Genomic DNA, 16,526 nt, shown 5'->3' with positions numbered 1-16,526 from the left:
GTGCGCCTCGTCCCAATAATTACACACGCTGGTTCGATCATAACTGTCCAGCCATTCTTCGATGTCTTCGTTGCGAAGGCCGGAAAATACCAGAAAGTCTCGATGAGAGGTACTCACGGTGTAGTGAAGCCTAAGTGGCTGAGAAGGAGCGGTTGCAGCAGCGGACGCGTTGGGTTCTGCCATCGCTGTTGCTTGAGGGCACAACCGTCGACCAGATCGGAGCTCCAGGGGTGACGGGTAGAGCAGGAGGACGTGGGAACCAAAGCACGCTCTACCACTTATGAGACCATGTCCGGTACGGCAGAACCCAGGTTATCTCTTTAATCCAGGTGCACGAGCCAAAGAGACCCAGCCCGCGTGACATACGATGATGATCACTACAATGGTATTGTCATACAGATGAAGATGATGTACATAGTCAGCGCTCACAATATATATATATATATATATATATATATATATATATATATATATATATATATATATATATATATATATATATATATATATATATATATATATATATAACATAACTCTCTAACTTTCCACGCCTTGATAAGAAACATTTTAAAAGTTAGACGACAAAAGCTTCAGCAAAGATGAATTACTTATTTACCTCTGTCAAAGAGAATGTATTCGATGACAAAGACCAATTTTGCTCTCTTTAACAGCCTACTTGTTCAAAAAGCTGAATAATGCATTTAAGTTAAATAAAGTAACAATCTAACCTTGTGATCTTTGGCATATTCATTGTTGTAGGACTCGGCAATTTTTCAGCAATAAACAATTACTATAGTTTATTACAGTGCATTTACTAGTTAACCTAATTAGCAATGTAGCTTTTAGTTATGATTTCCCAGTGTAAGAATAATCACTCTTAGTGCTAATATTACTTTGTATTGGGAAATTTTATTTTGAACCAAAATTTAATAATTATATCTTGATTTACCCAAAAATATTATAAGAATGTTTCCATTCCAGCCAAACTTTTTTTTCTTCTCATTCTTGTCTTTTTCCTCATTCCATTTCGATGCAGTGATTCTCATACACCTGGTAGCCTTGGAGGATCTCTCAAGCATGTACCCTTATAGCATTGCAACAAACACCAAAGATCGAATGGTCAATACTCAATTAATAATATTTTGTTCCAACTGAACAAAAGAAGTACTTCACCTTTATACTTGGACAGAAGTTCCCTCAGCTCCGGGTCTTCAGCAAAATCAGATGTGACATTAACCTCAGTAATATCTACTGTCACACCCGATGCAGTGAATGTGAGGGTGATGTGCGAGAACTGTCGAAAGTCTGTTCCACTCTTGACAATGTTTTTTCCATTCACCTATATCCCCAACATACCCAAATAAGGACTTCAATCAACAAATATAGATGGGATATGGCAGTAAGAATGCAGTGCATTCATAAACACAATCATACATCAACAAATATAGATGGGATATGGCACTAAGAATGCAGTGCATTCATAAACACAATGATACACAGTAGCCAACAAGCAAACAAGCATTATTATAATTGTTGAGATCTGACATGCCAAAGCCATGATATGATCATGAGGCACACTTTAGTGAGGGACTCTAGGCGAATTTCGACCATTAGGGGTTATATAACTTGCGCCTAGATCTTGGCACAAATCCTATATGTGTGCCTATATCTTAGGCACACATAAAAAATGTCAAAAGCCGGAAGATAAAAAATCGGTATAACAACCTTTTGCTAACTCCTGGTGATGATTAGGATTGGAAAAGCATTTGCTTGAGACTAATTTACAACTAATTAACAGACAAAAGTTACATTTCCCAATAAATAAATAAAGAACTCAATTACTAAAAAGTTTATAAAAGCTAAATAAATGCAAATAAACATAGTTGAAGAAAACTTCATTACGCCTGAGCCACATTACTGATGCTCTTCTTGGGGACCCTTCAACATTCAACACTTATGAATTTCCTCAGAAGCCTTTTTGTCTTCTTTGATGAGAACCCACACATACATTACTCGACAACTATTACAGTTTGTACAGATGATAAAACTCAAAAGTCTGAGAGATTTGGCAACTGTCCAGAAGGTACAATGAATTGCACCAGCTGGAGGATGTGCTCAAAAGTGACTAAGCTAAGTGACTTAACACTAGATCGCAAACATGTTAAATGGAGCTCTTACGGAAGATACTTCATCGCCTCACCTCTCTCAAAAAAAGTCAAGTGATGATGTACTGATGCATCAATCCATAGTCTTCCAGATAAAAAAAACGCTTTTACAATCTCTCTTTCATTCTCTGTTCTCACTTTTTTCAAAAACATTGTTTCACATAGTAGAGAATTGCACTTGCTCTCAAGGCACTTGCACTTGCCTGGCAGTGTACAGCCATGAGGCTATCATACCCATTCTTAGCCTTGTATGAACGCTGTCTTGCTTTGTCATTAAATCATTGCCCTGTTTGCCCTGTGAGTATCTTTCCACGTGTCAACGGTATTTCACAGACAACATCAGAATGGCATTCAGTAAACCTATGCTCGTCACAAATGTTGCATGGTCAACTAGTCTTGTTGCTTCTAGGACGCACAATTTTTTGGACATGTCCTTCGTAAGTCATGTGAGCACAACGTCAGTCTAACAAACCAGATAGAAAGATTAAAAGATGCTGCATATCCCAACAGCGTCTTCATACCCGTTTGCGAAACCCTTCTGCAGGAAGTGCAACAAAACACAACCAAAAGGAAAACAAAATGATCAAAGACCATTGCATGTTATGTCAAGCTCCAATCAATGGAATAAAACTGCCTAAGGATATTGTTTGTACAAGAACCCACGACGAATTCACCGATAAATTAAAAGCTCATCTGCATGTTTGAGCAATCCTGTATAACTGCCTCAGATGTACAACATGTGCACATCGTGATTTTTCTGGCTCACTGTATAGCTGTGTCACTTGACCACTGTGTGGGAGAAAAATGTTCTGCCTCATTGTTCTCATTTTCCTTTTAGTGCAGTTTGTCTTTATAATAACATTTCTATGTACTTTTTCTAATTACATCACAATGTTCTTTTCAATCTTTTTTTTTTTGCACGATGATATTCAGTTTTGCAAACCTTTCATTACTTTAGTGCTTGCGGCTTGTGTTGATTTTATGTATGTACTATGCTATTACCCCCCCCCCCCCCCCCTATGTAATGCCCTTAAGCCTTTAGGGTAGATGAATAAATAAAAAAAAAATAAATATCGTACGTACATAAGGTGTCTGACAATTAAAATAGTGACTAGATAGATATCAATTTGTTGTTTTCCACCCCTCACAAGTTTTCATAAGTGTGTCCTAAGCAACAAGAGTAGTCGACCATGTAACATTCGTCACTGGCAAAGGTTTACTAAATGACATTCTGATGTATATGAAACACCGTTGATATGTGGCAAGATACACAATAGACAAACAGGGCAGTGCTTTAATGGCTGAGCAAGACAGCATGCATACAACGATAAGAATGGGTATGGTAGCCACATGGCTGTACACTGAAAAGAACGAAAGTGCAGTCCTCTGTTCCAAGAAACAAGGTTTTTAAAAGAAAGTGAGAACAAAGAATGAAAGAGAGATCATAGAAGCATTTTTTTATTAGGAAGAATTGAAGCATCAGTACACTATCACTTCCCCTTTCCGAGAGAGAGTATTCATTTCTGAGTTAACAATGTTATGCATAGTCGCACCCGTGCTGTCATCCATGCACACTTATCTAGCATCCAGTATAAGAGCGGCCAGAGCACCTTTAATAAATTCAGTTGAAAGTCAGTGCTCTAGACTGTCTATACTGTTTTTTCCTACCGTTGTCGTACTGTAACTACGATAAAACTTCACAGACAAGACTAAGTATATCATAATTTTATACCATTTCAGACATATTATTTCAATCAATTAATCAATAGCTGTTAACTAATGACCACATGGGTCAAAATTTCTAGAGTGCTCCACTAAAGCGTCTCTCATAATCATATCATGATTTTGGGATGTGAAACCCCAGATATCATTTATCACGATATGCATAGACACTTCACTCAGAAAGGGCAAAATCGAATAAAGCTGCTATGCATATTGACTGCATAAAATAAAGTTGACTAAGAATTCATCCCCATCATAATCAGTCTGACCATGCCCACTGCAAAGTAAGGCCTTTGCCATTTTCCGACAATTAATACTGTCCTGTGCTTGCTGCTGTCATGTTATACCCGCAACTACTTCATTTCAACTGCCCACTTAACTTTTTGTCTATTTGCACATTTGCCTTCTCTGGGAATCCGGGCAGTTACCCTTAATTAACAGCTATTATCCTGCCTACACACTACGTGCCCTGCCTATGTCTTCCCAACTTCAACTATGATATCTTTAGAATCCGACTAAAAATTAGTGCACTTTAAATAAAAAGTTATTATGATAAAAAAAGTAACATGCAGTCCCAAGAAAAGATTACTGATTACAAGTTTTTAGTACAGGTTTTATTTCTCTCTGTATAACATTGGGTACTGCTTTAGCCAGATGTTTTATTGTGAACGTTTACTTTTCCAGACAGCAAAAATAACCAGATGGAATAAATAAGAGGAACAAACTCACTTTTTTGATTTCATAGACATGGTCATGGCCTCCTAGGATAAGGTCTACCTCATCAACATTGGCTGCCAAGTGGCAGTCATTGGGAGTTCTCATGTGGGTTAAAGCTATAACATAGTCTACTCCTTTCTGTAAGCACAAAAACAGTAAAAAAGAAATATTCGTAATCTGCATGGTTGATTGCAGAGAAGAATGGGAATACACTACATATCACACAAGAAATGCCTATGCAAATACAGTGAATAAATATCTCTTAAATGGCTGCAGCTTGGATAGAACAATAGCTTCTAATATGATTGGTTTAGTACTTAAATTCCATGACCCTGTTTCTCTCTCAGTAAACTAAACTACTGTTCCAATAAACAAATTTTCCTGACACCTTCAGGTTCCGCCTATAATGTACTTAGAATTCAGGCTTAGGTGACATTCAAATACAGAGCAAGCTGTTACGTTAAACAAATGTATTAGCCCCCCTTCTTAAATTTTATGATATTGCATAAGAAGCTCTGTTGTCCCTTTATGAACTTAGGTTTAGAGCACAGATAAAAAAAGATTACTGTTGCCATACCTGTTATAAAAAAACAGGTATGACAACAAAGACTGATACCAGAGACATAGTTATCAATTATCCTTGCAGCTATACTAAAAACACTTTCTGCCAGGCTTCGTAGAATAGTACTAGTACAGATGAACAGGGTTTGCTTAGAAATGCTTCTGTTTACAAGACTATACTCGTGAATGACTGGAGCATTGGGAGCCTGGCAAGGGCAAACCACTCACTCGGTAACTTCATGTGAAAAGTCAAACAACATCTTTCTCCCCTTGAACCCTTGTAAAACTATTCTTTTTATGTAATTAGGCTACCTTACTTTTATTAAACAAGATATAATAAATGCCCTTTTCGTGTTTACACAACTGCACTGTCTTTTTTTTTGTTACTAGGAGCACTGAAGATTTAAAAAACTGCGGGTAGTTGTGCAAGCTTTTCCCCCTGCACTAAGTTAGTGATGCCACCCTAAACCAATTAAACTGGCAAGCACAATAGTGAATCCATACTGTTCAAAGTATTAAAACAACCAGCCACCTATGAAGTTGAACCGTACCACCCCTTGTTTATTCGTAGCAATACAAGACCACCGTAAACTAATAAGCATTTCCATAGTACTTGAATAAAAAGCTCACAGTGATTCCAGCAAATCAATGACGAAGGAGCTACAAGAAAAGACAATAGACACTTTCTCAGAATAAGTAAAGCATTTCAAAGGAATGTTCCTGAGCAATGATAATTAATTATTGTGCCACTTTCACGGCTTTCCTAGAAACATAATTCTTTTCTCCAACATAATGCAGAAGAAAGCAAAATATATGCAGACATTTGATGAAGACCATATGTAGTGAGATGAGTTTGTTTCTCACAGTTCTTGAAAACACTGACACGCATAATTTTTATTTGTTAAACTCAAAGCACACAACAAAAATAACACTGAGGATGTTTAAACAATTGTAAAATCTTCCAATGTACATGTCAGTCTCATCTACCATGTGGTCGGTCCTGCCTCCTGTGTAGTTTGCCAAGAAGAGAGCAAGTGATTTTCAGCTGTCTTTGAGACGAAATTGTAAATTTCCTCCTATGAGCAAAGTATAAAAACACTTGGTTCCCATGTTCACAAGAGTCCTCACCACTGACTGGCAGTGCTTTCTGGCCATGTTCTAAAAGTGGTTCAGCACACCCTAACAGTGTGAATAAAGAAGACAATTAACTCACTGTGATACTTTAATCAGCTGACTGAATTTCAGTTTGCTGATTACCGTCACACATTATTTATATACCATTTATGAGTTAAATACAATAACTGCCACAATAATGTCTATCAACTAGCCTCCACTGCCACAAAAGTAAGCTTATACTCAATTAGGTAACACATAAAACACCATTCAATTGATCAAATACAAGTGTGTAAATAATATTAGAAAAGTGACATGCCTTTTGCTTTAAAAATCTTGCCAGCCTTCGGCCTTCAGTGACAAAGTCCTTGTATTCAACATCTTCTGGGTCAATAGTTGCAAGTGTTGCAAGCCATTCTTCCTCAACAAGTCCTATCAACCCAATCTGTACAGAACAAGTTACGAATGACAATTCTCAGCATGAGCACAAATAATAGATTTCAGAAGGGTGTTTATCTGGAATAGCCATAGAGCATCCCAGGGAACAAAGAAATACTCTGTGTTTGTACTTTTTATGTCTACATCATTATCAACATAATTTTGCAGATGAGTCTAGGATGCATTTGGAAAATCAAGCAAAAAGCAATGGTGGTTAATGACTCCATAGCAATAACATTATACCTAGAGGCCGGACTTATAGGCACTAAAAACAGGATTTTAGGCGCTAATATAGGCGGACAAAACACTGTTTTAGGCACCCAAAATCGTAAATATAGGCACATTAAGCTTTGACAAAATTCAAGTTTTCGAAGAACTAGTGTGAGATCTGTGTCTAGGACAGGAACGCAAACAGAAATGTTTTAGTTTATGATGGTACAAAAGCGATATAGTTTAGTATAGCCATGCAATTTTTTTCTAATCCAGCTCTCTCATTTTCTAGTCCAGCATGGTAACTTAAGTATCTACCATCGAATAGACATTCTCCTCGGTCTCTTTTTTTTTTTTTTTTTTTCGGCATGACTGAGAAAGGCAACACAGGAGCAAATAGTCAGAGCGTTAAAAGGCCAGAAGGGTTTTTCTGCCTCACATTAACTTGATATAACTGCACAGGGTCAATTTCTCTTCTGTTTATGGACACCTCAAAGGGCCCTTTAGCAGGTTTCAGAATTTCAAGCAGGCAAGAGAAATGCATGCACTGGGCGCTCACGATCTCATCTGCCAAGATTTGCAATGCTAGTACGTGCCTAGGAAAGAGGTAAAATTTTGGACTGAACGCCGCTTGGATTTCATCTCACCGGCGCACGCCCCAACAAGGTGGAGGGGACGTAGGCTATACAACAAGTGTAGTGGAGCTCTCACGGAACATCATCGCACAAGGAATAGTCGTGCGTATGTCAAAGTAGTAAGTGACACTATAGAGTTATTCAAATCGATGTGTTTAACTTGTGCAATCTGTTACCTGAATAGAAGTATGAATGTTAACAGAAATATCAAAACCTATGAACGAAATCTATGCACCTTATTTTTTTAACTTCGTACCGAGTGAGATAAGAGTCCAATCTGCCTATATTTTGCTTGTGTTGGTATTCTCGCCGTTCTAGCATTGTGCCAATGCCAGCATTCACAGTGCGATTGGTGTGTTTTTGGTGCATCGTCCTTTAGAGCAGTTGCAGCGATGCAACACTGTGCATTCAAGATAAGGATACATGATCCAAGCTAGCCTCTCCAAATGTGTGCGCATATGAGGGATTCATCCCACAGAAAGAGGCAGTACAGTACAAAGAATGCTAAAATGACACAACACCGCACGCGTACTCGACATGGCAAGGGCATGTAATGCGAATGTAACCTTGCGTGCGCATGACATGTTGGTGCATCAGCGTCGTGTGATTTTCCGGCTCTGAGTTGCTCTGATACTGAAGAAGGCAGATAAGGAATTTGGCTTGCAGTCTACACCGGGCGAGTGGCAAAGGTTGCAAGCTCACCTCCTGCGTAATGCTTTTGCAGCTTGTAATGAACTAATTTTACAAAAATAGTGGCACAAAGATTTTAAATGGGTACGCAGCAACTTCCCCTGTCTATAGGTAAAATTTTCCCCATGACCTAGTGAAGCGCTGTTTGACAAACAAAACAACAACCCCGTGGATATCTTTTTTTTACCTCTACTTTAAACACCCCTGATGAAACTCCACGGTTTCTCATATGTCTTCATTGTCCTGCGGCTGCACAGAAGCACTTCCTGTTCCCTATGCATGCAAGCAGACGCTGCGAAGATGCCGAGCAGATGATGCAACGCGGATTAGTACATGCATAGAGGCTAATCAGCCTTCCTATTGGCTAAGAGGCCTTGTGGTTCTGACAGTGCTGAAAGGAACTTGTGAGATGGAGTATAGGTTCCCCCCAATAGAGTCTTGAATTGTCAATTTTGTCCGGTAGCATAAATACCGGCCTTCAACTGTACTCAAAAACGAAATTTGAGGTTATATGGTGCTTATATAGGTGCCAGTTTTTAAAATGGGCATTTTTAGGTACTTATGCAAATTTAAGCATAAAACTCCAAAATAAACCTTTGTAGGCTCCATAAAACACTATAAAGCTCTTCTTAACTTCTAATTCATGCTCATATAGTAAAGTGGCACAATAGGAATGCATTAAACAAAATAGGCATTTGCTATAACCTGGTCTCTAATTATAAGATTACAACTTCTGTCATCTGTTATGAGACAACTTATAACTTAAGCTTCGTGCATCTAAAGAAATTGAAAAAATTGAAAACCTTAAGGCCTGACAGGACCATATAAACAACGATTTTTCTTTTCTCTTTTAGGTTTTTTTAATCCTTACAGGGTATGCAGGTTGATTTCACATTATTTAAAATACGACATAACTTCTTACAAATCATCCTTTTATTACCCAATCAATAAATATGCTTAATGAGCACAAACAATGAAAACACATGGTATACAAAAAGGAGGTTACTTGCTCTGGTTGAACAATGATCTGCATAATGATGAACTAAGAATGATTGTGAATAAAATCAACAATCACAGTTCAACCTTGCTAAAATGAATAAATTAAAAAAAGGGAAAAAATATTCGTTTTATACATTGAGACTTCACTGCAAAAGCGTGGTATTGCAAGGGCTGATGAAACATATGCCGTACCATGGGAATGAAATACTTGGGTGTTTTTAACGAGTTTTAGGAATAGCAGCAAAATTTAGGCAAGTTTAGATGAATTCACTCATATCAACTCAATTTACAAAGAAATTGTACCGTGGTACCATCTCCAGTAGAATTTATTGATTAATGAATTATACAACTCGATCTTCAATGCTCTAAGACATGACATAGACAAGACTGGTGAGCGAAAACCAAGTACTAATACATGTTGTAGGTGGCTCGTACATAAAATAATAACTGTCCAAACCATGCTTAAATGCTGGAGCTCTTAGAATGGTGACTCTGTTTTACCCTCATCTTTTTCAGTCCTTTAACAAATACTTAATATTTCTCTTCTACTGTCTTTCAGCAACATGAATGAATGATCAACTTTTTAAAACTTCATTTCGTTTTAATGCTTTAATAATGATAACTTATTTAATTAAAGTAGGATTTGTTGGACGTGTGCTACTTGACTATCTTCTGGCATAGTTATGACACATCCGGATATTGTTTTAACAAATCATGTCAAGATCAGCAAGACAAGAAGCCACAAAAACAAACATGGCCTACCTTTTTGCCCGACCGCTCCAGTATTTGAAATTCCTCACCATCAGCCAGCAGCTTTCCAGTTTCGTTGTCCACTACATTGGACATCAGCCAAGGAAATTTTGTCTGTTTTGCAAACTCTGTCAAATTGTCTACACCAAAATCTGCAAAAAGAGAAACCAAATGATAACACACTACTTACAAATGACTTCCACGATGTAGCCATGTTTTTTCCAATAGCAAAATGCAGCATAGCATAATCTACCCAAAACATCAGCTTCTGTGTTTATTTCCAAATGTGCAGATCAGTTAATCCCCCAGTCATTCAGTATTTAGCTGGAAGGGTGTGTTCACACTGGGCAACAAGTTGGTCAATACTGTTCAGAACTCCACAGTAAGTGTACTATTATCAACCTTGTAACAGTCAATAAAAAAATAGAAAAAAGGTCAAGCGCAGTTGAAGCATGGCCAAAGTGAACAACGATTTCAGTGTAGTGCACATTGCCTTGCCTGTTCTGTCATGAGCCTTGCTTTGCTGTGATGAACATAGTGAACCAGTTCAGCTCAGAACACTTACACAATGAATATAGCATAATATAAGGGATTATATATATATATATATATATATATATATATATATACAGTCGAGCCTACATATAACGGCCCCACTTAAAACGAACTTTTGCTTAAAACGAACAATATCCATGTGACCGTCAAAATATACATTGGTTCAATGGCACAAAATCGCACTTACAACGAACATCTCCGAGCGCCGCTGATCAGTTACAGCGAACAGAGTCAGCGGTCTGCCGACATCCCGGGAAACCAATTTCGACCACCGATCAGGCGTCGGCGAGGTGCCCATACATTCTTATTGTTAAACTCCGATTCTGCCTCCGCACCCCTCTAGTTGCTGCTCTCCCGAACCGCTTTTTGGCCCTGCCACGGTGGTCTAGTGGCTAAGCTACTCAGCTGCTGACCCGCAGGTCGCGGATTCAAATCCCGGCTGCGGCGGCTGCATTTCCGATGGATGCGGAAATGTAGGCGCGTGTGCTCAGATTAGGGTGCACGTTAGAGAACACCAGGTGGTCGAAATTTCCGGAGCCCTCCACTACGGCGCCTCTCATAATCATATGGTGGTTTTGGCACGTTAAACCCCACATATCAATCCATCAATTATTCAATCAATCCAACCGCTTTTTGTTACGCACCCCTCCGTCCTTTGTCCCCCCGCTACTCTGAGCACCCCGCATCGCCAGAAGAGGCCCATGTTTTCACACTGCCACCGATCTTTTGAAGACCGGTCGGCCATGTACCCTGTTTTTGATCGCTGGTACTGTCGTTGGCGTCACCGGCCTGGAGTGACCAGACCATTTGCCAACATCGTCGGCCACCGAGTGTATCCGATGGTCTGCGTCAAGTGCACGCGCGTACGCTACCCCACCGACTCTGATAATTTGCGATTCGTTTCGTGTTTAGGACTTGTTCTCGCTCACTTCGCACTTGGCTTAGCATGCCTTCAGCACGCGTGCGGAAGCGCGAAAACGACTGTTAATTTGCGCGGAGTGAATAGCGAAATTGAAGTTCGTGAGGCCACGCAAACTCGCCGGCGCAACAAGACGATTTTTTTTTTATCACGGCTGCCGATTTTTCGAATGCCGCCGCGCGCACCGAATGAGACGGCCGTGCTTTGCCTTCTGCGCGCGCTGGTACTCTTTTCAAGTTTTTCTACGTGCAAGTTTCGCGGACCTTTCAAGCAAGCTACCCAACCTGCCTCCTTCCCGTGTGTTTTGGTTTTCAAGGTCACCCTCCCGCCGCATTCTCCCCTCTCTTTATCGCACGGAGGAAGGAATCTTTCATTCCTTCATGCTTTATCGCAACTCCTTGCCCTTCTCTCGCAAGTCTGCTCTCCTCTCTTGATCACAACCCATCCATCCGTCTCCACCGCTCCGCGATGCCCGCCACGCTGGCTCGAATTAGTTTCGTTTTTTGACTGGAAACGCGCCCAGAGCTGTTGCACACGTGTGCGCGTCTTGCTCGCTCTTGATGAGCGTGTGCGGTCATGATGGCCGACGGGAGGACTAGCACGCTTTTTCGTGCCACTCAACAAAACGTCGAAAGTAATTCGCGTGTTAGGTGCCGCGTTGCGGAGCGTTTTCTCATAGCTGTTGACCACCTGGCAGCCAACTTGCCGCTTCGGACGTCCCGGTATTCAGCTGTGGAGATGGTGAATATTTCATGGGCGGCGGTGACGGCGACATGTGCGCGAACGCGAGGCCGACTTTGTCAATCGTCAGGCCCGATGCCGAGCCTGAAGCTTCCAAACAGGTCCACTACGGCGGCGATTTGTGGCAGCGCGTCGTCGACTCCGACCTGGGAGAGCGGGTGGGACATCTGTTGCGATGATTTACTTACGGCCGATGATGATGTCGAGACTACGGAACCATGCACGGATTGGGGCATTGTGAATGAAGAATGTGGCGAGAGCGATTTGGAGGAATTGGATAGCGTGAACGATGAAGCTTTGGAGCCAGCGCCTCATGCAGCTTATGCCACGGGCCTCGGGGAACGAGCAGCCTGCCATTTTAAATTAACTCTAGACCGCCCTTATCGTTTCTGCTCTTCGAAATACGTGCATCAAGGACTTTTTGGAGCAAAAAAAAGTTTGTGTTTTCACTCGCAACTTTTTTTAAAAGCTGTGTTTCATTTACTACGAACTTCGGGATACAGCGAACGAATGCCGCGTCACCCTGAGGTTCGTTATAAGCGGGCTCGACTGTGTGTATATATGTGTGTGTATGTATATATATATATATGTTCTCTTCATTGAGAGTCAGCAACTGTTTGTGAACATCTCTTTTCTCGCCTTTCTTTAAAGAATTTTTTTTTTGTGATATAAAAACACACACCAGTTTACTCAGGTTACCTCCTATTGCAGTATAAGAGAGTGTTCATGTTCAATGAGCAATGTAAATTTTAACTATGGGAATTGCTTTACTAAATACGAATGCATTAAGGATCAGTGTTGCAGAGTACACAGAGCCAAATGTGTCTAAACAAAAAATTACATGTCCAAAAAGTGCCAGTGACCTGTGTACCTGCATGTACCTGCATTCAATTTCTCTCTTCTTTCATATTTTCTGTGCTGTACTTCTCTTATTGTCACTACTGCTTATAAATATGCAATAAATTAAAATTCTTTTCTTACTGAAATGAAATTCTTACTGAGGTAGAAGTGATACCTGCATTCACTCGCCAATGTAAGCAAGGACTATGTCTACTTCTTTCACTTGATAGCTAATTAAGGGAGCTCTGTAGTATACAGTGAATGGCATGGAATCTGTTTAGTGTTAAAAAGTATTTGTTAAATATCCTTAAAGGGAAGAGGGCAGATGTTTTAAATGTACTATGCATGAACAGAGTTACTAGAAAGTACATGCTGTCCTGCCATTTTTTTTTCATTAGCTTCCAGCTCTTCATCTTTCCTGCAGTGCTTGAAGCAACAACCAAAACAAAGTTCCTTGCTGTGCTCAAAGCTTCATTAAAATCAAACTAAGGTTTACTTATCATGTGCCGGAAGCTCTGCAAGCCTCTCATTACAAATTTTTTCTGTGAAATGTTAGCACTAGCTGTGCTAAATATGAAAGTATTGACACCTTAAGCTTGTGGGAATTGAGGCTAGCCCGCTGCATTTGCGCGGGCTTTGCCGCCTTTTCTGCCGTTCTCATGTCCCGACATGTCTGCCCTCCTTGCTGTCTTCCGCGCTGGGAAGGGCGGAGTGACGTTTAACTCCCTCACCCGGAAGCGGATGTGGACTGTGGCGCCGCGCGCGGGGACCCCCGAGAGGTTTTCGCGCGCTGCGTCGGGAGCGGTCAGATACTCTCCGGGACAGCAAACGGTGAGCCACGCTATCTTTTCGTCCGTCGGCTCCCGTCAGTCGGGGGCTCGTCAGACTTCGCTGACGGCGCCTCGCGCCCAAGGCGAACGCTCACCCGCTGTTGCCCCGCTGCGTACGCACGGCCGAAGGGTGGTACGGTGTCCTAGTGCGTGGCCTCGCTACGCCGACCCGTCTCCCTTCGAAACCAACGCGAGCGCCTTTGCCCTCGCTCGAGCAACCGGGCCTTTGTTCCGGTGTCTCCGTGGATCACCTTTACCGCGGAGACGTGCTCGTGGCACCCCTTGTGTAGTACTTTGTGCCCATGGCGTGGATAAGCCTACTTGCTTTCCCGCCGCGCCTTTTTGCAACGGGCTGTACTGCGTTTGGTGTTGCCACAATAAAGTGTTGCGACTCGAGCAGTATCGTGTTTCCCGCCACGGCGACGGTTAACGCGTGCCCTGCGGCTCGCTAAGACCGGACCCACGCTGGTGGCCGTACTCCTTCGGGATACGTGTACACCACAAGCTGTAAAGCTTACACACACACACGCCCATACACACACACCCACAGAAAAAAACATACATTTCAAGTTACCTTCTTTTTACTGCTTTTACTAACTGCAGTGGCTCAGTGGTTCAAGATTGCATGTTTGAATCCATACCATAAAATCCACTTTACGATGAAGGCAGAATGCGAAAGCTTTTGGATGCAGATGCACATTAAAGGGGCCCAGCAACACTTTTATAAATAGCCATGGAATAAATTCACTAAAGGAGATTATTTCCTTACTAATTCACTGACGCAAAAATTTTAGAATCCGTATCATACGAGCAAAGTTGCAGCTTTGTCGCACGCTGAAATTACATTCTCTCACCCCAACCAAAGCACAGGAAGCTAAGCAGAGGACGGATGGCTTGGGCAAAGAAATTACGTCACGCATGCCTTGTGACCGTGAGCATTTTTTCTTTTTTTTTCTTTGCATGCATGGCTTTTCAGTGTGATTGCGCGCATGCGTGCACAAGTCAAGGTCGGACCATTAACGACAGAGCGCGTCATGCTCAAATCAGCCAATGGCTGATAGTTTGCCTGCATTGATTTTTAAGCCTGTAGGATCATTTGTTGAGACAAGAGAAAGCGATGTTCAGCTGACTTTGAGAATTCATTGTAAATTCCAGGCCCCGTACTATCATGTTTGGCTCGTGTGTTCTTGGAAGCCTCGACTACAGATCAGCAGCACTTTTTGAACGTGCTCAAAAAGTGTTGCAGGGTCCCTCTGAAGTACAGGCAGTCAAAATCAATCTAGAGCACTCCAACATGTCCCAGAATACTCTAAGATTCTTAAAATCCTCATGGCACTTGGAGACAAAACTAATGGATCACAAAATGCCTATTCTTCCTTCCATTTTCTACATACCTGACTAAGCTAAACAGCAATCATTTTCCATAATTATTGAACACAGAAATTTTCACAAGAGAGAAGTAAATGGGTGCAACACGGATATGTACAACAACGAAAAATTGCCCACAGTCATAAGTACATGTAAGATACTCACAGCATTAAACAGAATGGTGAGGGCAAAATCACTTATATGTATCAGCCTACGCACCCCAGAAGAGCACCGAGTAGGGGGAAGGGGGTTGCAGAAAAATAGCATAAAATAAACTTTACCAAAAAATAAACAAAGAATATTGTACATTGGAAGGGAAAGAACACTATAGCGATGGCTGTAAAAAACTTTCAGCACTGAACCCTATTGCAATTATTATTCTTTTTTTTTCTTATAATAATTATCCTCTTTGAAGGTCAGCATCTGTTTTGAAACTTCCTCAGCATCTTAGCCCTCCCCTTTCTTTAGTGCTTCTTTTTTTTTTTGTAAGATATAAACGCACATCAGTTTACTCAGTTTACCTCCTATCACAGTAGTAAGTGAGCATTCATGTTCAATGAGCAATGCAAATTTGAATTCTGGGAATTCCCTAACTAGATCTAAATGCATCAAGTGTCACTGAGATTTTTATTGATATGTTTAACATTTACATTTGATCCGCAGGTCACGTCTGCAGGGTGCTTTGGGAGACTTACCAAAATCATGATTTCCATAGACGGCGCAGTCAACCTTGCAACAATTTAGGACGGGTACCATCTGCTCGCCTTTGGTGAATGTGCTCACTGCAAGTGAAAGCAAACACTGCATGCCTATGAGTCTCCAATGTCAGAGGGCTCACAACTTAATGCTTGATACTGTATGCTTTTTCTCTTTTTTCTAGTACCTGGTTGCACCAAGTGTACAAATATATAACAAAACTGTATATTGTACACCAGTTGACTTCTGTGTTAAATGAACACTGGATAAATAATACATTTTTCTAGAGTTTCAAAGCAGAAAACTAAGAAATTGAGATTTTTTAAAGTTCAAGGGAGGTAAACATGAAGATTACTTCCTACATAAGTTCTGAAGCAGTCATAAAGATAATCTCCACACATTTGCCAAATCCAAACAACCCAGAGATAGTGAACTTGATAAGGCAAACTACCTTATGTAGATTTTGAATCTGTGCTCTACAAATCTCCACCAAACAAACTTTATCATTATGTTCTTTTTCAGCCTAGCAAGAAGTTGTAGGTGACATTCATGCAGCCTTCTAAAAACTACATGGGGA

General features: G+C 40.8%; 1 protein-coding gene across 1 annotated transcript in view; it reads right to left on the bottom strand.

Moving 5' to 3' along the window:
- LOC119177005 (snake venom 5'-nucleotidase) overlaps positions 1–16,526 on the bottom strand; it is an 82,296-nt gene that overhangs the window by 47,829 nt on the left and 17,941 nt on the right. The window contains exons 4-8 of the mRNA XM_037428347.2: positions 15,949–16,035; positions 10,013–10,152; positions 6,598–6,723; positions 4,617–4,742; positions 1,174–1,339 (exon numbers count right to left, since the gene is read on the bottom strand). Coding sequence (XP_037284244.1) covers positions 1,174–1,339; positions 4,617–4,742; positions 6,598–6,723; positions 10,013–10,152; positions 15,949–16,035 — 645 coding nt within the window. The remainder of the gene's footprint in view (positions 1–1,173; positions 1,340–4,616; positions 4,743–6,597; positions 6,724–10,012; positions 10,153–15,948; positions 16,036–16,526) is intronic.

The sequence above is a fragment of the Rhipicephalus microplus genome, chromosome X (assembly GCF_043290135.1).
Source record: "Rhipicephalus microplus isolate Deutch F79 chromosome X, USDA_Rmic, whole genome shotgun sequence".
NCBI lineage: Eukaryota > Metazoa > Arthropoda > Arachnida > Ixodida > Ixodidae > Rhipicephalus > Rhipicephalus microplus.
This window is presented reverse-complemented; position numbering and strand designations above follow the sequence as displayed.